The sequence below is a fragment of the Lytechinus variegatus genome, chromosome 3 (genome assembly GCF_018143015.1).
Source record: "Lytechinus variegatus isolate NC3 chromosome 3, Lvar_3.0, whole genome shotgun sequence".
Taxonomy (NCBI): Eukaryota; Metazoa; Echinodermata; class Echinoidea; order Temnopleuroida; family Toxopneustidae; genus Lytechinus; species Lytechinus variegatus.
The window spans coordinates 64,305,519-64,331,338 of NC_054742.1; the positions used below are offsets into that span (position 1 = coordinate 64,305,519).

The following is a 25,820-nucleotide window of genomic DNA, read 5'->3' on the forward strand; positions in this document are numbered from 1 at the left end:
AAATATCCAAATAAATGGAACGAGACTCTTTACATCGAACATAAAGCACAAAACACATCATGTTTACCTTTTCTTCTCCATTGCACTGGTTTTTGCTCGAAGAATTATTTGATCAGCGTTATGATTCACTGAATTGGCGACAGCTGTATTTTCCTCGAATGGAAATTGAAAATTTGCCAACTAGAATGAAGGGACATTGACTTTGACATTTCTACTGCATTGCCAATTTAAGTATTTTAGTGATCATTTTTCTTCAGACATTTTTTAACATTGGACGAAAAAAAAATACTCATTCAATAACATTGGCAAATATCCAGCAAGTGTAAACATGTTACTCTCTATTTTGTAGCACAATTGGTATGGCTCTGCTTCAAAAGTCACCATTAGGCCAAACCATAAAATCATAATTTGATTGAACAACTGTAAGTATCATACTTGATCGTGAAATAGCAAGAAACGAGAAGTCACTCCCATTTAGTAAACTAATCACGTTAAACCTACCCAGTTTCAGTTTATGTGCCTATATACATCAGAGAAATGTCTGCGACACATGACACTGATTTATCTACTCTCTTGGCAGTAGGTTCATATTCCAAGTAAGTCCACGTGCCTTTTTTTAAAAGTTTATTGATAGTAATAATAATAATAGTAGCCAATTTTTATAGAGCGCTTTTCCCAGAATGGCTCAAAGCGCGTTACAGCATATTATTACCCTGGTCATTGGATTCATTTCAATCAAGCACGAAAAGTGCACAATTTCCACTCCCTGGGGAGCATTATTAGAAAACATGTTTGTTTGGGCCTTTCTTTTTCTCTCTTTCTTCCCTTATTTTTTTTTACACATTTGTTAGATCAATTTTCATGTCAATGACATTTTTTTTTAACCAGGGCCTTCATTTTTTTTTGGGGGGAGGGGGATGTACTGCATTTAGTTTAAAATCATGATTTTAAATCAGAATTCTTGTTAATGTCAATTCATGTTAGGCCAAATATTCAAGGAAAGAAAAACCAATATTCATAATTTGTGAAGTCATGATTAGTTTCTCTTACTCATCGTTGTTGGATTTTTTATGATAAGAAAAGTGTTATTTGTATATGCAAGTGAACTGTACATACCAAGATGAATATATTCAGAATCCTTTCTTGATTGTATGTGGAAAAGCTGTGGTGTAGTGGTTCTGACTCTCACCTTGTAAACAGAGGGTCGTTTGTTTGAATCCCACCGCGGTCCAGCGTCCTTTGGCAAGGCGTTAATCCACACTTTGCCACTCTCGACCCAGGTGCTAAATGGGTACCCGGTAGGATGCGAAAGATATTGTATGTTTGATTTTGCCAGCGCCATAATGTGGCTGCGATTAATGCAAGAAATGCTTCCCAGGGAGTGGATATTGTGCACTTTTCGTGCTTGATTGAAATGAATCCAATGATCGGGGTAATAATATGCTGTAACACGTTTTGGGCCATTCTGGGAAAAGCGCTTTATAAAAATTGGCTATTATTATTATTATTATTAAATCTGCCTCCATTTTCTTTACGATCTTCTCAAGCTGTGATCGTTTAACAGCTTTACAACTTTTCAGACGAGTTAAATGAGAAAACATTGATAAATCATTTTACGAAGGTTCTAATCGATCTATACATTCAAAGATTTCTTGGAATTGCAAGACGAAATCAAGAAAGGGAAAGTAGAAACTCATAACAGATATCAAGAGCCTTTAGAAAGTGTCTTTCGAACCCAATAATGTTTGGATTGCTTCCTAACAAGACGCTGATAGGTCATTATCAGACTCTACACTACAATTAATTTCCTGTTTTGTTACGGGGTCAACACAATCATGATGGAAGTACTTGATATTTGTTATTCTAACAGGCTGGAAATGTGTTTGTGATTCAATGAAATACGTCTGGCAGACTGAAGAGGCTTTGGTTGCCTCATTTCATTTAAATTGAAAATGATGAGTGGTTCAGACATTTTTAATAATAAAAAGAAAAGGGAGCATTTTATTTTTCTTTCCTATATATAGCATTTGTCGATCTAAACAACAAGATATATGTTTGAGATCGTCTGGTATTTTTGAGTGGTGATTTCGAGAGATATATTTCAGTGCACAGTAATGGTAATGATAGCTGGATTTATAACATTTTTTCCAAGGAATACAAACTGCAACTCTTTCGAATTGAGTGCAGCTCAATGATAATAATAAATTTAGTGTTGCCTTTGAATTGCAATCTCGTGATTAAACCAACGTTATATTCTTCTCATTCAATCTCAAGGAAAAGTCATCTAAAAAATTGTTTCGGCTGCTGTTGCATAAAATTTATCCTATTAAGACAACTTTACCATATAGTGGTAACAACCACGGTAACATTGCTTTACAGCCAATCAGAATCAAAGATTCCATGGGAGTTACCATTAGATGGCCAAGTATACGTTTACGCAACCTGGATCCTGATCAGGATAGTCAGGATAACACAGGTTGGTTGTGATAGGCCTATAGTATGGTTACAGTGTTGTCATAAGGCCTAATATATGAGCTGCCATATGTAGTCTTTCTTGCAAAATATTCAAATTTCTTCATTTTACAAAGTGTTTTCACATCTTCTTTTGATGAGTACACATGTATCTGCTCAATTGTTACTTACACCATTTCCTGTTCATTTTTGTATCTATATTGAAATTCCTTTCCATCTTTTTCATTTTTTTCATTGCTTACAGATTCATTTGTGAACAGCCAAGAATGGACACTGAGCAGAACAGTCCCAGAACTGAAATTGGTAAGTAATGTTGATTCTTGATATTTTTGTAACCTAAAGTTCTTTGATTTGTTCAACTTTAAACATGATGGGTAAATAAATAATCTTATGAATGAAATGCAAGAGTTGTATGTATTATATTAAATACTGACACACACATACACACTTAATAAAAACCCACTAGATCAATGTTACCACCACCTTTCATTGCCTATATCATTTTATGATGAAAATGACAGGCATTTATGCCATTCATCTAGAAATAAAGTATTCCAAGGGATTTTCCTATTATTACCCCAGCATTTATCAGAAATGCGAATCTGCCATTGGTACAAGGACATTGCATAAGATTTTTTCTGCTTTTAAACTGGCATTGAAAAATATTTTCCACATTATACCCAATTCTATGATAAATCAGCAACCGAAAGTTTTGTGCATCTTGATATATATTTTGTTGTCCATTCCCCGGTGTCCTTGTTTATCGATTTCTTCTAGCTTGCATCAGGGTTTTAATCTCATTGGCATTTAGCATGATCCCCACTTCTTACGTCAATGCAGAGACTGGTAAAGAAGAGCCTTCACAGAGAATTCGTAGATAATGAAATATACAAATTGGAGGTATAAGATAATTTGGTATTTTTCTACATGTATAGACAGCTATAGAGTTGTTGAGCTGATTGATGTCACATTCTGTCTTAAGCATCCTCTTATAGGAGAATCTAAATACTACAACAAATGATGTATGTATGTGATGTAGGGTCTGACTAGATCTGATTTTTAGAAAATAATATTTTTTTACAGCAAACTATTTTTTGTTTGGTAAAATTTTCAGTTGAATGATCTGAAGGTAGTCATGTTACTTCAAATTGAAAGAAAGTATGCAAGCATAATTTGTGGAAAGGTTTCAGGGAGGTTAAATTTATTGTGCAAGAAAAACTTTTTATTAATGCAAAAAGTTTATCTATCCTCAGCAGATGTTTGAAGATAGTTTTTTAATATAAATGCCTTATTTGAGACTTTAATGTATGAAAATATATTTTTCATATAAAAACATCACTTAGTATAAGTATTTTGATTGAAGAAAGGTAAGAGGTTATCAGTCAATATTTTGCTGTGTCTGTTTTTTTTTGTAATGCAACTCACCAACTTTTAGGATTTCATTCACAATATACAACCTGCGGGCTTTCTTTAATATTTAATTGCTATAAAGCTTTGGGTATAGAGTTAAATTCACAGTTTAAATTATGTGACAAGAAGACTCACTCTTGTAAAGTAATAGAATTGACACACAAAAGTGTAATGCAACTGAACGTGCAATCACCCATTAATGTTACATCCAACTTTACATCCATGGCAAATAAATGTTGCATTATCCAGGCAGCGTCATTATAGGGGGCTGGAAATGGGGAATCTACCATGAAAATGAATCCATTCCAGGGTTCTGTAACACAGAGGTTAGCGATTAAAGATAAATTCCAGTTCTGGTAAACAATCTCAAAATGAATTTTTACAGAATCTAATATAATGACCACCCAAGTGTCTGTTTGTATGAATAAAAAAATATGTGCCAAAGGATTTTGGAAGAAATTGTGTAATTGCTGAGAAATAAGCAAAATAAGCGCGGATTCGGTCACTTCCGTCGGGTCCTTATTCCAGCAATAATAATACACTGTCCCATGTGTACCTATCTGTGTTGGCGATCTTCAGTGTGATCGTATTTCAGCTTAGATTTTATGATTTCACGAAGTTCCGTTTATGTTACTGTACCAGATCTAAATCCACGATGATATAGTCATACTTAACCTTGGTTTTACAGACTTTCTCACGAAATTAGTGTTTTACTTCAACTGCTATCATTTAGCTTTAATTGTACTCTTGATTTTCACGATTAATTGTACATTGTATAGTCAATGTAGTCAATGCAATCAGTCGTACAAATAAATTCTACTATGCTAAGCTTTGTGTTACATGCCCCAGGAACAGAGAAGTAGAGCCAATCAAGTGAAAATTTGGCTTAAGTTTGAAAGGAATTGGAGAAGATATAATCATTACTTCAAAGATAAATACATTAGAAGGAGACATGCTTCTCTCTTCAAACTATAAACTGCCAGTACTAATATTTTATTTGTTAGATATTTTGAAGAATGTGCATCCAAGGTATTGTATCAAGGCCAGTCATTAACTTGAGAAGAGTATTTGATATCATGCCTTATGTCATTATTCATAACAATTACTGGTACCGGTGCATTATTTATATTGACAGTATAAATGCTTATTATAAAGATGTAGATAACTTAATTTGAAGATTTTAGATTCAATGATAGGCATTATGATATGCGCCAGTATTATTCTCATATCTCCGAGTTGGTGAATTACAATAATAATCACACGATCTTACGACAATATTTTCTTTTCCTGTGTCGGTGCTCCCAGATGAAATCTCATATTCCTTTTCAAGTTCATTTTGACATGTCTGTGTTGTGACAAGCGTCCAATGCTAGAGGGTATTGGTACTCATGCTCAGAAGGAGATAAAGTGGTGCAGTGTAGGACTCGATCCATGCTTAAAGTTTTTAAAGAGAAATTCCAGTAGTTGCAGTTAACACTGATTTCATGAGAAAGTCTGTTAAAACAAGGCTTATTGCCAGTATATCATCGAGGATCTAGATCTGGTACAGTTACATTAACTGGACTTTGTGAAATCTTGAAATCTACGCTGAAAAATGTTCACACCGAAAATCCCCATCACAGATAAGCTCACGTGGGACAATGTATTATTATTGCTTAGGGCGTCGGGCCCGACGCCCTACCTGAATCTCGTGCTTATTTGCTGATTTCTCAGCAATTACACAATTTCTTCCAGAATCCTTTGGCACATGCGTTTTATTTATACAAACAGACACTTTAGTGGTCATTTCATTGGATTCTGTACGAAACTCATTTTCATATCGTTACCAAAACTAGCATTTACCTTTAAGCTAGTATGAGTGGTAGTGGGTGTTAATAAGAAATCCTATAGATGACTTCATTTCGGCATAAAGTTGAAGTCACATAGATTTCTTTTACCTATATTTTTCCTTTATATAATTGTGATAATAAACATATTAAATTTTTGTATATCACAATATTTAATATTCTCTCTGCACTTCCAAAGGCACCTTGATATTCAAATAATACAGTGAGATTCTTAACTAAGGTACATAAATGTAAATGTATCCTAGATTATGAATTATACTTTACCACTTCATGTTATTGTTTCAGAGAAAAATAAAGGCTTCACAACAAAATGGGGTATAACAATAACAAAGTTATGAGCAGCATTTAAAGTTTTCAACCCAGAAATAGAAGATCAATTTCTGTTACACAGTGAGCAAGAGATCTACTGCTCACCATTTTTCTCCTCTTTTCTCTGAACAAAAATAGATTGGCCTTTTTGTAGAAAAAAGTGTTTATTTTATCTCTCTTATTCCAGCATTTTGTAACCCTTTTGAAAACAACCTAAAGATTGTGAAGTTTGTCTTTTCCCACATGAGTCCGTATACAAACAGTGAACTTTGTTGTTTCTATATTAAATGGTACAGTTGTGTCTTATGTATTAGAATTATTATGACCATAGCCCAGTGTTACCAAGGAGATATCTCCTTGGTGTTACTGGATGGGTCTACTCTAAAACGTGTTGATTTGGCAGTAGCATGTGGTTCATAGAGAAAGGATCTCTATGTACTCACATTCCACAATATGACATTATGAACGATTTTAAGTGATCTGTGGATGTTTCCAGTCTTTAATAGTTCTATAACAATCAATAAAACCTTTCGCAGGTTAAACATGTTCTATTTGTTTATTTCATGGTCATATCCATGTTTTGACATAATACACATAATGGTTGTGTTGACCAAAGGCCGCAATATGGTGTGAATTTGCATCTAGGGGGACGAGACAACCATCTCTCATAGACTTGTGTATGTGTTGTGTCCCCACCCCCTAGCGGTTTCCCCAGGAATGCTGTTAATGGTGTTGACATTATTAATATATACATTACATTATATCATTATCTTTTAACAGGGTGTAGTGGGGAGCTTAACAAGTGGGAAGTCAGCTTTGGTACATCGTTACCTGACGGGATCATACATGCAAGAGGAATCACCAGAAGGTAAGCCCAAATCATACCACAGTCACACCAATGAAATGTGACTCCAAACTGACCAATCGTATATGTACATGTCATAGCATGGTCATAGCTTTGGTCAGTCTGGAGTCTGTTTGCCAATGTGACAGCTCGCTGTAGTATCATGCTCTTAAGCCTAAGTTGCTAATTTATTTCAAAGATAGGAACATGCACCTATGCATTGCAAGAATGTACGGTATAGGGACTGCACTACAGGGGAGGGGCACCCCCCACCCCCTTAAAGCTTTAAGAACAAGCCCTCCCCCCCAAAAAAAAAAAAAATTGAGAACAAATGACATCACCTCTAGATTGTCTCGCCCCACCACTTTGCTTGTATGTGTATATAAATAAATTCATCATAAAGTTTGCAGCAGTATACGGGGTAATAATAATAACGGTATTAACCCAGGGTAGCCACTTCAGTTCCAGTAAAACTTGTCTCCAGCTGGCCCTGCTGTTATTGTGAATTGCGTAATGCATTGCATCATAAAGTTTTATTACGGGTTTACTACCACAAACTTTGCGATTCAACTGCTTTTACTTACAAGTGATTTTCAAATATTAAAACAGGCAAAATAAACAAACTTTTAGCACCTGTAACTCTGAGCACATTATGTACACACTAATCCACAAAATGTGAAGAATATGTATTATTTATTTGTTTTGTATTTTTAGGAGGGAGATTCAAGAAGGAGATCGTTGTGGATGACAGGAGTTACCTGCTCCTCATCAGAGATGAAGGAGGCCCTCCCGAGCTCCAGTTCTGCTCCTGGGTGGATGCCGTCATCTTGGTCTTCAGTGTGGAGGACGAGATGAGTTTCAACATGCTGTACAACTTCTATGCCAAGATAGCCCACTACCGGAATACGGCAGACCTTCCCATGATTCTAGTGGGTACCCAAGGTGAGTTAGTCTCGAGGCTGCATGGGCCTAATCACTAGTGGCAGGCCATATTCATTCGAGCCAACCCATTGCTATTTTTTTTATTTTGATATGGCTGATTGACAAAGTGTATGCATATGATTGTCCATCTAACACTGATTCTATTTTTGGTAATTACTGAACTTCCTTTTCCCAAATTGGGAAGTAATATCAACAATATTGGACTATATTTTGACTGGCGGAAGGATTAGGGCTATTTTGCTGTTTGAGGTGATGAATCTGCTCCCCCCCCCCGACGATGTCTTCAAACACGCCAATTTATTTTTTAAATGAGCCGGTCGAGGGACCCTTTTCTGGTCAGATATGGATTGCCAGATTTATATCCTGTCCACTGGTAGTAAACATTCAACCCCCGAATTTCATCCTTATTTTATATGAATTTTTTAAAGTGCCAATTTAACACATGAGTCTATGGGGAATGAATTAGGCCTGTGGTACCTCAAGGATTCAGGTTTATGTGTGAATTGCCTGCTGGAATCGGATGATACCTGTACAAATATCTATGGGAATCTATGGGAATAATGGAGTAGTCAACAGGTTAATGGGCCCCAGCACATATTAAGGACCAAATTCACAAAGGTTACTTTGAAGTCATGGTCTGAAATGATAGTTTATGTAGATTTTGCATTGATTATGTTGAATTCAGCGCATATATTGAGAAAGCATCCATTAGTGCATGCTTTTATCACAGCGCCCTCAAATGATTGTTGTTACTAAGGTTACGACATTCATGAGTCCACTGTTTTGAATTCATGAATCCATGGTTTTTATTTTGATTAATTTACGTATACAATAGAGTCATGAATGTTGCAAAAAAACATGCATCAATTGTCATATTGTGATTCCTCAATATATGTGCTGCCAAAGAGTTTGTGATTATATTAGAAAACAACCTCATCTACAAGTTGAAAAGCAAATTTCATATTTCATCATCACGGAAGATGTGAGTACTTGACTCAATCCAACAGATGTTGCATGTCAGTACATTTGTCAATACCTTAAGACACTTTTTTGTTTGTAGACCTGTAATATCTTTCTAGCTATGGTATTTCCAGCTTTTATGGCTTGTTCTCTTAGCTTTCTTCTCTTTCATAATCACATCTTCAGTTAAAGTTTGTCCATTTTTGCCCCTTCAATTTGTGACTCATTCAAGGCCAAGGCATACAAGAATAGGCGCAGTATTCTCTGCCACCAAGTGGGTGACTCAGCTTTACAGTGCAACCTTGAGTTCGAAAATTAAAAAGCACTGCATTTTTGTGAGCTCATTAGTGGGTTGATGTGAAAACACGATCAATACAATTACAATGACTGGGTAAATTTTGACTTTATTTGGAAAGGGTGATTTTGAAGAATGAAGGTAAACCTTCAAGGGTTTTTTAAAATTGATTTGTTACCTTATTGTTGCCGTAGAAAGAGGTTGAAGGAGTGGTAGGCATTTGTTCTACTTCACAAGAGAAACACCTTGAAAGCAATGGTTTGGCTCTTTACCGGCAGTGATGCTAATTGGTGCCTAGTTGCCTACCTAAGTCATGAGATATTGCTTGGGTCTGTAAAATTTTGCTCAAGAAAACTAATTAATTTGGGGTGAAACTGAGACTTTAACAAATTGATCATGAACAGTTCATGTTATAGGTTTAAATGTTTGAACATGAACGAAATGCAGTTTGTGACAGATTTTTTTTTTTTAATTTGTGAGGAAGGAGATGATGTTGATCTTGATGAACACTATCTTCATGACAGTAACTTGTATGATGATAGACTTTCAGTATGAACATATCAAACTCTTTATCATCATCATGTGCTACTGACATGTAGGTATGCCTCATTAGCTGTAAGCCACAATTACATCGTCACCCAGCTGCATAGAACCTGCATTGTGGTTTGTAATTCTTCCCCTCTCTCTCTCTTCCATTCTTTATTTTCTCAAGACCCCAACCACTCAATCTAGTTTTTTTCTTTTAAATATTTAATTTCAGTTTTGCATTTTGAATTGACCTAAAGATGTAGGACCTGTTCAGCTTTCACATGAGGTGTAATATAATATTTAACGTTATCTAGTGCCCTCTCTTGACATTGTTTTTATATTTCTTTTTAAAATGTAATTTGAGCACTTATCCTAAGGTCTGGTCCCACTGGCCAACGTACACAAAAACGTATTCATAACGGATACAGTGGACAAGCAAAATTTCAGGGTGGCTCCATCCGTTTTCATCTGCTACTGACAAAATTGGCGAACAATTAAATAGCAGCGGACGGATGCTCGATGGATATAGCGCGTATGAAACACGTATGCAAAAAGTACACAACAGATACCTATTGTATTCCAACGGATGCCAAGATTCTTTTCAGTTTTACATCCTCTCTGCATCCGTAAGTGCAGTGGGACCAAGCCTTTGCCACTTAACCAACTGGATGTCAGAAAGCACTACTGACAATGATTATATAGTGAAATTTTCAGTTAGTTAAATGCTTGGGTAGACCTATTAAAAAGAAAAGATATGCAGATACCATACTTTTTATTTTGATTAGGCATCCAGTCAAAATAAATTGCAAAATTTGTCCAATAAAGCTAATTTTTAATTTCATATGCTTTACATTATAACTCTTTCAGGGCATAAGCTAGTATCAATTAGAATAATGAATGCTCTTTTCGAGGATTTACTTAAACTTTAAATATTCTTTAACTACAAAATTAAGTGATTCATTTGATTTGAATGAATTCAACTTTATCTTCGGTATAAAAAAATTCATAAAGAATGTCAGGTGCATGTATGTACTTTACAAAGCTTAATAAGTTTGTATTTTTCTTAAATTTCCTTGGAACACAAAGGCCAGAAAACGGGCCGTGAAGTGAACTCGCAAATACCTGAAAGGCCCGAATAATGGCCTGAAGCTACATGACTGGTTCTGATATGATCTTTTAAAAATGTCATCTGGGGAATATTCAGCCAATAACTTTAGTTGATAATTTCGTCAATAGATGGCGTTGATGTGGAAGATTTTTAGCATTAAAAAAAATTACAACTCGGCTGAGGAGGCTCGTGGAATAATTCATGGCGAATCATCTGCCGACTATGGGTGCACTCTGGTAAATCTTACTTAGTCAAAGCAGTGATTTTGAGGATAATACAGGTAAAAAAGATTAGATGTTGTCTGTATATAAGATGCGCCGCTTGGGCTTGAATAATGGAAGTATTTTGATTGTATTGTTTCTACATTTTGCCATTATGCTAGATGTGCGCAAATAATTCAGGGTGAGGGTCACGACTGGCCCAAATAATTCAGGATTGAAAGGGTTAAACTGTTATGAATATTTTGTGTAGAAATTGGCTACTTGTGGTTTTCAAGCAGCACTGTAATTAGTCATTGTCTAATAAAGCCTCTGTTAAGCTTTGGGGTTAAACAAGAGTTCATAAACCAAAAACATATCCACCAAACAGTGTTTCAATGCAAGGTACCTAGTCGATTTTGAGTATGTTGAACATTCGGCTCGATATAAGAAGAAGGAGCTCAGTGTCCATCAGATATAAACAAGGTAATTTGATTGTAAAATTGTTGTACAATTTATATTTACATTTTTTCTGCCTGTCTTACTTTATTTTCGTAATTATTTAAAAACTGATAAACACATCACTGTTAAACTTTGCTCAAAATGGAGTGACTTTGCTCTTGTCAGACTATGAGTTACATATTTGAGACAAAGGAGAAATCTGGCTATATGAGGAAGGCATAAATGTTGACTGCGCAGACAAGAATCCACATTTACTTCAACAATCGTGATGTTTATTGAGAAGTTTGTAATGTAACAATTTTGGTTTTGATAATTGTCAAATGTATTTCATAAAATACAAATTTCAAATTTATGAAACCGAATGGGACTGTTGCATGTTTGTGTGAGGCAGTTTGCAAACTTTCAAATGTAAAGCAATGTATTCTTTGAAGAATCCTCCCACAAATATTTAATCTAGATGACAGACTGAAAGTCTGATCTTGGACCGACATCCCTCATCAATAATCTCCATCTCATGAATTCATTGACCAACCAGACTTCTTTTCGGTCACAATATACATCAATTTGGTTTTGAAAGTACTCGAGGAGAGGCGCAGACATTCAGCTTTTCTGCTACAAAACCTCTCCATTTACAGATCCTCCAGCTTGCCGTCCATTTGGAGCTAAAAAGGCGCTTACTGGGTACAAATGTATATCAAATAATGTCTTTCTGTCCTCTAGAGTGGTGAAGATGGTGTCGTTCAATATAGGTCCTAATTTGATTTAATGTTTTCACCAACTGTAAATGTCAGAGGTTAGCTCTTATTTGTTCAGACAGTGTCTCCGTTGGCTTGGAGAGGATGTTTAAGAAAATGGTATATGTCCTAGTTTTAAGGGAGAGTAGATAAATCCAAGGAGTTCTATTTGTTATCCCATCCAAAGAAAGCTTCTGACTAGCTAAATTAAGGCTCCTTTCAATTCTCAAAAGAGCTGTATTTTGAAAAGATTTGATGCGGTCGGGAGGGGGGGTATGTCATTTTATTTGACATGAAGGCTTGATGTTTATGAAAAATCTTTGATCAAACCCATCACATTATTTATTTCTTTGAACATTGACTCCTTTAAAATTAGTTGTACAAAATAACCAGCAATATGCTGTGTCACAATGGTACAATGAAAGTTCCAACCGCGAACAAACATAGTTTGCATTGCCTTGAAACCTGTTGGTGGATTGTTTGTTCTCTTGTTTATTTGTTTTTGGATGATTTCAATTAAATCTTTTACATTTTAAATATATTTTAAGATGACCAAAAATCAAGATATTTGACATATTTTGTTAATTATCCCCTCTTTCTATATATCCCTTTAGATGTACCCCCACCACTTTTTGGTCAGTTTGCTCTTGGATTTAATTTTTTTAATAAGAGGATGACTCTGTCCTTTTTCTTTCTGAAAGCTTCTATTAGGAGTGGGCTATAAATGGGTGATTTTTGGTTTTACTGTGGGAACAGTTTTTTTTTGTGTTCCTTTTACCTTATCTCAACATGAAATGACAATATTTTTTGTCTCAGGTCCGAGAAAAAAGTATATTTCACAAATATTTCACAAAACCCATAGTAGAGGAATAAAAGCGATATAGCTCTATGAAGCTACTTGCTATTGTTGACCTCGTACCATCTAATATCCAATAACCCCAGTATGATAAAATCTACTTTTTGGCTGAAAAAAGGCTATAAAAATTGAAAAATGTAGGTATAATTACCTTATAACTCTACAAATAATCGTTTAAAAGTACTAATTATAGAAAAACAATTGCCTGCCCCCAAATACATATGAATAGACACCAAAACCAAAGAAAAAGACCAGCAAATAAAGAAGTTGTGATTTTGGGTGGGTTTGGCGGCCATTTTGGATTTTGGCCCGGCACACTTTTTCTCGGACCCAAGACAAAAAATATTGTCATTTCATGTTGAGATAAATACAATGAATAAAAAAAACTGTTCCCATATCGAAATTACAAAAAAAGTATTTTTGACCCATGTATAGCCCACTCCTACTTCTATAAAACAAAAAAAAAGTGTTAGCGTTACCTGATGGTATCACATTGAGACTGAATACAAAATGTTTTGTGACATTTCATTTAAAATGACAGATTATCTGCTCCCTGGTACTGATCCACCCATCTGTTTGTGTACATACCATAGCACAGGGTATGCTTTGTTCTAATACAAGACAACTATTTCAGTGCATCTCTTATTTATGTAGACCATCGGAAACTTGAGCTAAACACACATGTCTAAAGATAGCTTATTTTCAATGGGCTGTGACCGTATATGGACATGGTATATAGCTTTCTCCAATTGCCATTTTAGCAAAGGTTAAAGGTAAATCTTGTGTCCAGAAGAATCTGGTAAAATGTTGCTCTTTATGTAAATGCCATCCACAATTGTTCTACCACGAGCTAAAGAAATTGACAAAGTCTGTTTACCTCTTTCAGGCTTAGAAGAATATTGAAATGCAATAAGAAACAAATCCCACTTTTACCTGAAATTACCATTTCTATTGATATATACTAGCACTTTTGAGGTATAGTGATGCTATTAATTTTTTTTGTATAAAAGTCTTAAACCTGTATCATGTCAGTATATTGAAAGGATTGGTATAACATTTCTAGACTATATATATTATCATTTTATCATGGTACCTGAAAGTGGTTAAAGTATTTTAGTGGTGGTTGAAAACTGACACTCTGAAATGAATGTCTCTCACTGTAATCAATTGGAATTTATAAATAAGAGATCCTTCAAATGGCTGTATTGTATCTTCTCTCATGGCGGGAAATATATTCAAATCTCTGCAGATTGTATGATGGTATCCAGTGCATTTCATTCCAATTTGTTTTTTGTTGGTGTTATGGGACGGGTAAAATCATTGCTAAATGCATTTCAACAGGACTTCTATTTTTTTAACTCCAACATTTAATCTCTATATTTAGTTGCCCCTCCCCTTTATAGAGAGATTTTTTTTTCAAAATCAACATTTTACATTGTACGATGATCAATATTATGTGTTTTATAGTTAAAAATCAAGTTGATTTTTACTGTTGCATGTTAGAATCTGCCTGACATCACAGCCTACATGATGTAGCAGGTGTCGTCTTAGAAATAGATGATAAATATTTATTGAAGTGTGCATCCTACAGCTGGATGTGAAAGCCCAAAGGTGTATGGTAGTCACCTCTTAACACAATTATTTATGATAGCCTGTCCCACTTGATCACAAAAATAGTATATTGACAAAAGTACATGTAGTTCACTATTAAAGCAACCTTATTGAACTGCAGTAAGCCCACATACAACTGGGTGGAGAAAAAAACAAAACATGAAACAACTTTAAAATATATTTCCAGTGAAAAAAAGCAACATAATTTGTTTAATCACTGACAATTATTATACCTCCTTGCAAACCCTAAATTTCAATATTTTAGGGCAAAGCAACTTTATATCAGGCATCTTTAAAGGTCAAGTCCATTCCAGAAAATTGTTGATTTTGAATAAATAGAGAAAAATCAAACTAGCATAAGTTGATAACGCTGAAAATTTCATCGAAATCGGATGTAAAATAAAAAAGTTATGACATTCCAAAGTTTCGCTTATTTTTCACAAAATAGTGATATGCACAACTCAGTGATATGCAAATGAGAAAGTTGATGATGTCCCTCACTATTTCCTTTGTTTTTTTTATTGTTTGAATTATACAATATTTCATTTTTTACAGATTTGACAGTAAGGACCAACTTGACTGAACCATATAGTCATAAACAATGCTAATTCCAGATGTTCAGGGAGGAATTAATCCTTGTTTCACTTGACAATGAGGAGAAAATTAGAATATTTCATATTTCATAATAAAATGCAATAGAAATAATGAGTGGATGATGTCATCAGTCTCCTCATTTGCACACCAATCAGGATGTGCATATGACTGTTTTGTGAAATAAGGCAAAACTTTAAAATGTCATAACTTTTTGATTTTACATCCGATTTTGATGAAATTCTGAGTGTTACGTTTGTTGGATTTTTCCCTTTTAATTCAAACACACTTTTGTTGGGGTGGACTTGTCCTTTAATGGGGGGGGGGATGGCATAGACAGTGACTGATCAATGGGTTTGGGGCCATTTATCCAAATTGTTTTACACAACATGCTACCACTCATTTATATTGACATATTCATATTTTTTCCAGTTTGAAATAGAATTTAAAAAGATGTATTTGTAACTCATGAAAAGATCTACGTGATGCCAATGCAATTGACTTTATCTCTCAACTGCCTCCTTCCCACAGTAAAGTAAGGATCCCAAAATTTTGAGTGGGCGCAGCATGGTGTATATGTGGCAAAAGCCCAGAGTGAACGAAGCGAGCCAGCAAAAAAATTTACCTTTGTTAAATGAAAATCTTAAGTTTGTAAATTTTGTAAGATTTTTACATGATTTTGAGAAAATAACAATGTTAGTTTTTATTTTCTTTCTTTTTCTATTTCAATTTTTTCTCAGTTGTTGAACTTGGGGGCGGGTTGCTCAAGCCCCACCTCCCGTCTGAATGCCCTCCCATATCATTCTCTGATATCTTGGTCATCGCAAGGTGGCTGTACTTCTGTTTACATTGTGTTATTCTTGCAATCTACTTTAATGAAACAATAATCTTCGAGACCTTTGTAATAAATAGAGCAGTGCACCCTGTAAGACCAGGGAAATCTCTTTTCCTTGATGGACCAACGACGGACATCGAGCAGCCAAAAAGTTCACTGCTAGACTGGGCAGGGACGATAGACCAGGCCAAACTAATTGCTCTCTCCCTTCCATGATTACCATAGCAGATGACACCCTTTATCACCTATTCCTATACACTATATCATATCAAAACACCGCTATCTTTTCATTTTGATTCCCGTCGCAGATGCACTAACGCAAAACTCACCGAGGCTGATCGACGACACAAAAGCCAAGAAGCTGGCGGCCGATCTCAAACGCTGCCCTTACTTTGAAACATGTGCAATGTATGGACTCAACGTAGAAAGGGTCTTCCAAGATGGTATGTATTTTAAATTTGATCTCTTTGCCGGATTTATTTGAATTCTATTTATCTCTATTTTTAATTCCCTAGATATTCACTTGATATTGAGAACAGGGACCATATAGAGTAGACTTGCTATATGATGTCACTTCCATATGGTTTTTCTCTGTTAACGTTTTTTTTTTATTCCTTAAAATCTCAAATGATGAATATTTGTTTGTGGATTTTTTTACATTATTCATATTCAATACTCTTTATTATCACATTTTCGTTTTTGTACCTTATAACATAAGAGGCACAGTCAGTCTTATGATCAAGTTGTAAGTGATATATGAAATTAATGTGTGACAATCCTGAAATCGTGTCTTATATTTCATTAGTAAAAAGTTGGTTTTATTTTTTATGCAATCAACGTTGGCCCAGAAAAAAATGACCAAAATAAAAATTAAAAATTAACATGGAGGTTTGTAATTATGTGGGTAGGCATACTGTTTGAAAAGTCACACTTTTTTGTAATATATAGCCAATGAGACTTTAGGTTAATTTGAATATTGTATAATGTATTTAAATCATTGGGCACAGCTGAGGTGTGATAATTTGACCTATTTTACTTAAAAGTCACTACCAGTTCATGAGTGATATTCCTTCTGGCTTCATCTTCTGGCTTTAAGTTGTTGGGTTTTTTTTTTTTGGGGGGGGGGGGGAGTAAAAAAAATTCACCTGAATCTATTCAACTGCAGTAGTATGAATCCCTTTCCATGTAAATAGTAGAAGAAATGCATTGCACAGTGGAAAAAAATATATGAGAGAGTGAAAGAAATATATATACACCGCTCTTTGTGCAAAAGTATACATGATAGATGCAAAGAGACATCGAGCAAGGTGAAGAGAGATAGTGTGTGTACAATGTCTTGACCAGACATACAGGTATTTGTATACATAGATGCATCTGTGAATGGAGATGTCAGTAAAACGAACCCACTTTTATTTCCCACACCAGTTAGAGTCCATTACCACTTGCCAATATCACTGCCAGCTCTCCATCCTACCAACTGGAAATGCCATTGAGTGGCACTCATCATGACCCATTCACACAAGAGTGATATAAAGCAAATTCTTATAAACAGTAGAAATATTTTTGAGATACCCCGAAAATATATTTTTAGGGTATTTTATAATAAAAAATACAATAGAAATACCTTTAAAATATTTTTAGTACGTTTTTGGAACACTGAATATTGTAATTTAAGATATATTTTTAGAATATTTTTGTCATGTCCAGTAAAATATGAATTTTTGCCACGTGTATATAAGAACTGCTGTATGAAATTTATACTTAAATATTTAGAAAATGCCATGTGTGATTGGACTTTGCATCTAATTTTCCAAAAGGAAATCAGTATTTTAAATTGGGTTTCCTACTTTGTACTTTGCTTTAAATTTAAGACATTTCAGTCTTTTAAACAGCATTTTTTTTAATGCTGAAACCATTTTCAAAATCAGATTTTTGAATGTCTAACTTTAATAAGAAACTTGAAATAGTTGTTGAAAAACTGACTTGGAAAAATGATTAATACAAATGATGTGTCAGTCTTTTTACTTTTCACAAGGGTACATGTATGTGTGAAATGTCTTTGATGATACCAAGACAAGCAGGCATATTTGTCTTTTATCTGAATCCTTTCACACATAGAATGGTTTTTCTTTGTGTGAATGAGAGTGGGATGGTAACCGACCAATTCCCTTTCATTCAGGGAGTGGTAATGGTATAAGGATTGAAATCTGATGTCACCCTGTTCGAAATAAAATATTTCTAAAATACCCCCCCAAAATCACCCCGAAAATATTTTTTTAATGGTATCTTGTAAAAAAAAATACCTTAAATATATATTTTTCAAAATATGGTGTTTTTTTAACGCCAAATACTGTATGTTAAAATATATTTTTAAATTATTTTTGTCATGTCCAATAAAATATGAATTTTTGCCACCATAAATGTTATAAAAATACATTGTTTAGCTTCTCTTCCTGACTTTCAATAATTTGGACCCAATGCCTGCATGCATGTATAGCATGCAATTTTGAAGACAATATAAAATATATTTTTTAAATTTTTGTTTTACATCGTACAGAGAAAATACTATAAATTATAGTTTTCTTCTATTTTTTATATAGCTGATATTGTGTTTACTTAATTTTTTAAGGGTATTTTTCCCCAAAATAACCCTAAAAATATGCTATTTTTAGAGTATTTTTCAGAAAAAAAATGTTCTAAAAATATGCATATTAAAACTAAATTCTCAGAACATATCAGAAAAAAATGTATTTTTCTGTCGGCGAAAACGATTTAGGAAGTCAAATCTGTTGGTGTGAAAGGGGATGGTCTTCAGGTTGGTAACCGAACAACTCCCATTCACTCTAGGAGTGGTAAGAGTATTAGAAATGAAATCTGATGAAAGTAAAATCTGCTGAGGTTTTAGAAAATGGATTGTGATTCAAATTTGTAACAAAGTTCAAATGTGGGATGACTGGTCATATGAACCAAGAAGGCATTTCGTTTAATAGAACTCACCAGTCAGTATTAAAGGGAAAATTCACCTTAGGGTTTTATAAGTTGATTTGACAAAAAATAAAAAATAACAAGGAACTTATTTGTGAAAATTTGGCAAGAATCTATTATTGGATTTTTAAAATTTGATTTTTGTGACCTCACATGTGAGCAGCTCCCCCATTTGTTAATTAATTCCATAAAGTGTTATTTTCTCATATGATATTAAACATGATTTTATTTGGGCATTAAATAGATTGTTAGACTCATTTATTTCCTATCTGCTTCTATACTAAAGATTTTTCTGTCACCATGAATCATCAAATTGTAATTTGTGGACTTGATTTTACCTGCCATATGGGGCTGCTGCTTGCACATGACATAAAAAAATAAAGACTTTAATTAAAGGTATTGTTTAACTTTGTGAGCAGCCAATTTAAAAAATTCACAAACCAAGATGAAACATGTGTACAAGTGCATGTATTAGAACTAATAAACCCTGAAAATAACCATTATTGAGAATGAAAAGCTAAAACTACAAGGCAAACCCCGATTTTGTAAATAGACGTCTTATAGACACCTAAATACTACACATAAGTGTATGGGATGAAATCAAGATGGTGTTTCCGGTCACTTTATATTTCAATTTTTGAAGCACTAAATAATCATTTTCGAACGCAATTTTTTCTGGGCTTCATTTTTTTAACATATCACAGACACAGGTGACAAGTGTGACCTTCTAGCTCAGATTTTTTAAAAGTCAAACCAATGTTAACCAATCACTTTAAGAGTTATCTCATCGCATAACAGCATTAAACTCGTAACCGCAAAGACCATACTTGTAGCTTCTCCTTCGCCTAGATAGGCTAAATTAAATACAAAATCCATGGAAGGTTATAATCTCTTTTTTCTCTTTTCCCTTCTTTATTTCAGCCGCCCAATTAATAGTGGAGAAGAAGCACTATCACCCGATGGTGTCCCTCTCCAACTCAAGCAGCTCCCTCCCCAGCACGCCCCACTCGGTGCGTAGCAACCCTTTCCCGGGTACCGCCCCCTTCCCGGGTCCAAACACCCTCTCCGCCCCTAGCATCAACCAATCCAACAGCCAGCACCACCAGCAGCAGCAGCAAGGAGGGGGAACCACTGGCTCCATGGGCTCTAGGAAAGGCAGTAGAGACTCCATCAGAGAAGGTTCACAAGGCTCCAACCAAGGCTCGGACAGAGGACCCCTTCAACCAAGCCCTAGCAGTACACCTAACTTCACAAGAAAGTCCAGGAGGAAATCAAATCTCTTCACGGTAAGTCGGACGCAGTTGTGGTCCACTAAGAAATTTTCTGCGACATTATGCATTAGGACATAATGATAATAATAATAGCTATTTTTTATAGAGCGCTTTTCCCATAAAGGCCCAAAGCGCTTTACAGCATATTATTACCCCGGTCCTTGCATGCCCGCATACAATATATGCACCTTCTCCACTCCCTGGGGAGCATGTAACGTTGTGCGATAGAAAAGTTGCAACGTTACGCGCTGGCTGTGGACATCATGCGTATGACGGTCAATGCATGATGTCACACTCTGCGACATTATGCGTCAACGCAACATTATGGGTTTTAGCATCCCCCACTTCATGGAATAACCTTCTGAAAGACAGGTATACTTATTTGATTTTTCTTTTTTTATTCTAACATTTTTTCTTCTTAACTCACTTGGCCTCTTTGCCTTGAGCACTCTGAAAAAATAGAATTGATCTGGACGCCATTTTATCATCATTGTTTAATATGATGATAGTTTGACCGAAATCTTAATATCCCTATTATGATAGTTTGACCCAAATCATAATATCCCTCTATCAACCATCCATGCAGCTTTGATAGCTCTGGTCATCTGTCATGTCACGCCCCAAGGTTCTATCGAAAATAACTCACACTTTAATCCATCTTTGGCATAATAAAGACAGTGAAGTAGACCATCCTCTCTTTCACATATAGGTAAAATGTGATATAACTGATTAGTTTAAAGACTCTGAACTAATCCGCTTTCCATGTTATGATATCATTTACATATAGAAGGAAAAATCAGAAGTTACCTTTAAATGTATCATTTGGCAATAATACTGGTTCGATTTTTTTTTATTTATTGCAATGTAACATGGAGACTTTATATTGTATTAGCAAGTTAAGAGAACTAGAAGGGAATAGCTCCTCTGTGATAAGACCCCCCCCCCAAAAAAAAGTAAATAAATGGTACACATAAAGGTACAAGTATACAGAATTTTTCTTAAAGTAATTCCATCTCCAGAACCATTGCACAAAGTACCAAGTTTTAACTCAATTCCCTTCAGATCATAATCACTCATCAAAGTCAGTCATTAAAGAAAGATTTTGTGAACAGATCTTTTCAGTTGAGTTTTGTCATGGGTCACGATTGAATAGCTAAAAAAAGAAGGAAAAAATGAATTGAAATATTGTGTTATGCAGAGGACAGATGTTTTCAAATTCACCATCTCTTTGCTTGAGCTTTCAAATGCAATATGATCACCTGAAAGTAGTCACATTCCTGCAAAAATCAGGAAAGACAGAATTTGGTATTATCGACACCTTATGAAACTACTTTTGCAAATTTGAAATGTCTGTTTTTAGCATAAATGTTGCTTGTCTGTTATGGTGGGAAAAAAACATAATTTTTTTTAAGACAAGTTTCACAACATTATGGAGCAGTATGACTCTGCTTAAAGGGGAAGTTCACCCTGAAGAAAACTTTGTTGTAAAAATAGCAGAAAAAATAGTAAAAAATATTGGTGAAGGTTTGAGGAAAATCCGTTAAAGAGTAAGAAAGTTAGTAGAGTTCAAAATTTTGGATTTGTGACGTCATAAACGAGCAGCTGTCCCATGTGTTATGTAATATAAAATGTATGAATTTCAAATTTTGTATGGTTCCTGATGACTCAATTTTGTTTTCTTTTCATGATCGGGTGTGAAATGATTTGTCTATTGATATACAAAAGTTACAGTGAAAACCATTTTCAATTTTCTGAGAAAATGACATTTCATTGATTTTTTACCATTCGCTATGTAGGAATGCTGCTCGCATATGACGTCACAAATCAAATAATTGAAATTCTAATAACTTTTTTATTATTTGATGAATTTTTCTCAAACCTTCGGCAATATTTTTTATTATTTTTTCTGCTATTTTTACAATAAACTTTTTGTCAGGGTGAACTTCCCCTTTAAGTTGAATGTCTCGAGATCACATGAATCTTTTCAACTTGGGTAAAATTTGACATAGAAAATGTTCTTATATTAACACTTGTTTAGCGATTCAATTCAAAATTATGCTTGGAGTGATTATTTGACTTACAGAAGGTAGGCTTAAGCAGAGTCTACAGTATTTTACAGAATTTTATTAGAATTCAGAAGATGCATTGGGATTTATATGCTTACATTGCTACTTGTTGCTTGTGGCTTAAATACAGACAACCAAAAAGAGACAAATTGTCTGATTTTCAATCATTATTTCCAAGGATTATTCACCCCATCTTCTTTGTCAAGATGAAGATTATATGAATATTAATCATCTGCCTGCGTCTCCTCTTTTCCCCAAAGTAATCATCTTCTTGTCTCTCCCACTCACCGTACAAGATTTAACTGCTATCGCTACCCTCATAAAAATTGTTTATGATCATGTTATGGATTGCGTTATTAGCATTAATTATAGCGCTTCTATCACGATTCCCATCTATGAAATACCCCATTTATATTGGGGTCTTTATATCATCTTGTCTTGTGGCAGCTCTGGAGATGCTGTGTAGCTGCTGCGAGATTGTGGTCAAAATTCATGTAAATGCACCCTGGGAAAATGCTGGAGTGTTGATGCAGTGTTTTATTGCCCACTGTGTATGCGTTTGATGTGGGATTTTTTTTTGCGAGTTTGCCACTTTGAAGCATTCTCGCAGCAAATTTGAAATCAAGTGTAAATGCGGTATTTGACTATGATGTTAATTTTTCATAAACCTTTCGCTCCGAGATCATTTTTATTGCCTTTTGAGTGAGTTTATCACTCTCTTACACTTCCAACAAAAAATATTTTGATCAGTTGTTGTTGAAATTTTGTATGGTGTTTCCTTCTCTCTTTTTTTTTTTACTGCATTAAGTATTTCATCACATTGTTTCTCCAAAAATTCTCTTTTCACCCCCCCCCCCATCCTAAAGCTAAAAGAAAAATTTTATCTGCATAGAATTTGTGTTTTTCCAACACTTGTCGGTGATTACATTCATCATTCAATCTTTTCGCACCTCTTGTCGGCACCATTTTGAAAAATAAAGGATTTTTTTTGGTTTTTTTATGCTTTCTGGGAGAGTGTACAGTGGGGAATGTGATACGCTTGTTCAAATGTTGATTCAGGAATGAGTCAAATGTTTACAATCCATTTGCCAGAAATTTACCTATTTTTTAACATGTATTTTGTCGGACGTAAAGCGATATGTTAGTACCAGTATTTGCTATGGCCATGATATTTGATTCAAGATCCCTGCCTGAAAGACCCTTTACATTAGTTCAAGGGGGAAAAGAGACAATTGGAGAATTCAAACTCTTCTATTACATGTATATGTCATATTAAGATTCTCTCTTCTGTATAGCTTTAATTGAAAGTAAGTCATATGCATAGATATTGATCCTTTAGATTTGTATAAATCTCTTGTTTACGCAGAATTTTGTTCTGATGTCGATAGATGGAAAAACATCCGCCAGTTCATCCCCCAGTGTTTCTGTTTATGTTGCAGTGAGTGGCATGCTGGAATGGAATGAATTATGATGCATTTTCCCCTTCTCCCTCCCCTCCATTTCTGATCTTTTTCTCTAAAACCCCTTTCATAAACCCAAATTATGCTGCTAATAGCAGCATAATTTGGTCGTAAAATTGGAGGACCAGAGTTATCCGCATTATTTTGATGCTGCTATTATCCGCATAATAGCAGCATCGGGACAAAGATTTTGAGTTTATGAACGCATTTCCAAATAATGCGGATAATTGCCATGGTGCGGTCACAAGGTCACCCTTTTCCAACACAACCGCATCGGAGGGGGCGTGTCCAGTTGTCATGACGATTATCCGCCTTTTTCAGGACGGGCACTCGTAAAAATAATGCAGCTTATTTTCGGAGTTTGTGAATGCAATTTTTATTAAATTATCCGCATTACTCTTAGGTGGCTAATTGGAGGATGGGTTTATGAAAAGGGTATTAATTCCTCTTATCATTTAGCTTCATATCAAATAGGGTTGTGTAGAAAAGACTCCACCAGGTTTCTGTAACACAAAGTTTAGCAATCGTCATTCAACATTTTTTACGATTGATTGCATTGGCTACAATGTACAATTGATCATGAAAATCAAGCATACAATTAATCGCTAACCTTTGTGTTAAAGGACCAAGGGTCCTGTTTAAGAGTTAGGATTATTCATGCAGTCAAATTTCACATAGCAGTCAGTGTAATCAGGCATAAAAATCAGCCTTCGATTAAACGCTTAGCTTTATGTTACAGGGCCTAGGATAGCTAATTGAAAATTTTGAAATTCTTATTTGGTGTGAAAAATGTTTTCCTAAAAATTCCACATTCTGATCTACACTATTGAATAACTTTGCTGATTTTCATAGTTCAGAAATATTTTCCCCTTCAGTTACTTAATCTTCCATTGAGCTGTTAAAATAACATTTTAGACAATGACTGCTAAATGTGTTTCCTTTACTTTGCCTCATTCAGTAAATACCTCTTGATTTCATTCAAATTATATTTTACAATTAATATACAGTTGGTTATTCTTTATCTAGTATTACATCTGCTAGATCCCCCCTTCCCCCATTTTTCTCTCCTTCCCTCCCTGCCATTTTCTTTCCCCTCTCTTTCTTTCCTTCTCTTTCTCTAACTTCATCACTATTTCCTTCATTACCTTTTCTTTACATCATTCCTTTATATTTTCCTATTTTTTTATTTTTCAAACTTTGAAGGATTGTTGCATGTAGCATGTTTGATTGTTTGCTCCCTGATTATTTTTCCCCCAACAATGATACAATATATTTTTCCTATTTTCCAGAGCATGTTTTTATTATATACATTCCAAAACATACACTTCCTTCAACCCCCACCCCCCCAAAAAAAAAATAGATAAAGGAATGAATGAATGAATAAATAAATGAATAAAATAACTAAATAACTAGAATAAATAAATAAATGAAAAAAGGAGAATAATAATGAAAAAATGAATACATAAAATGACCTGCTCATCTTCCCATCATTCAATCTATATTGAAGGATTCTTTTAAATTAATGTTTTTGTACTAATGCTATAAGAAATAAACTTACCCCATTTGATGAAACTTGAGTTTTCAATATGAATTCTCTTACACAACCCATTGGTTGTTCTCCTGCATTCCACACTACATATTTCACATTCATTTCAGATACTTTCAACTGTTGCTTTTGATGTCATTCTGATTATGTACTACAATGTAATTGGTGCTTTTTTATGTAGTTAGTTAGAACGCAGAATAAAATGAAATCAAACCAACAAACAAACCTGATACATTTGGCCAAGATGTTGGCTCACATCTCACATCATTTGTACATTGAACCATGGATGAATAGAATACGGATATCTCCTCCCTGATTGATCTGGATCCGGAGATGTCCTACTCACTATGTAATTGGTGGCCTATCATTTCATCAGTGGACAGATTGAAAGCAAAGCGTTTCCAATTTCACTTCATTTCATTCTCTTTATTTCACCATCGTCCTGCCTCGTTAAAGGGGAAGTTTACCCTAATGCCATACTGCTTTTTGTT

At 34.7% G+C, this 25,820-nt stretch overlaps 1 protein-coding gene across 2 annotated transcripts in view; it reads left to right on the plus strand.

The window, feature by feature from the left end:
* LOC121411652 (arf-GAP with GTPase, ANK repeat and PH domain-containing protein 1-like) overlaps positions 1 to 25,820 on the plus strand; it is a 53,345-nt gene that overhangs the window by 12,442 nt on the left and 15,083 nt on the right. For both annotated transcript variants that reach the window (XM_041604472.1, XM_041604473.1), the window contains exons 2-6: positions 2,717 to 2,775; positions 6,819 to 6,906; positions 7,597 to 7,824; positions 16,310 to 16,444; positions 19,908 to 20,272. In XM_041604472.1, the coding sequence (XP_041460406.1) occupies positions 2,717 to 2,775; positions 6,819 to 6,906; positions 7,597 to 7,824; positions 16,310 to 16,444; positions 19,908 to 20,272 (875 nt within the window). The remainder of the gene's footprint in view (positions 1 to 2,716; positions 2,776 to 6,818; positions 6,907 to 7,596; positions 7,825 to 16,309; positions 16,445 to 19,907; positions 20,273 to 25,820) is intronic.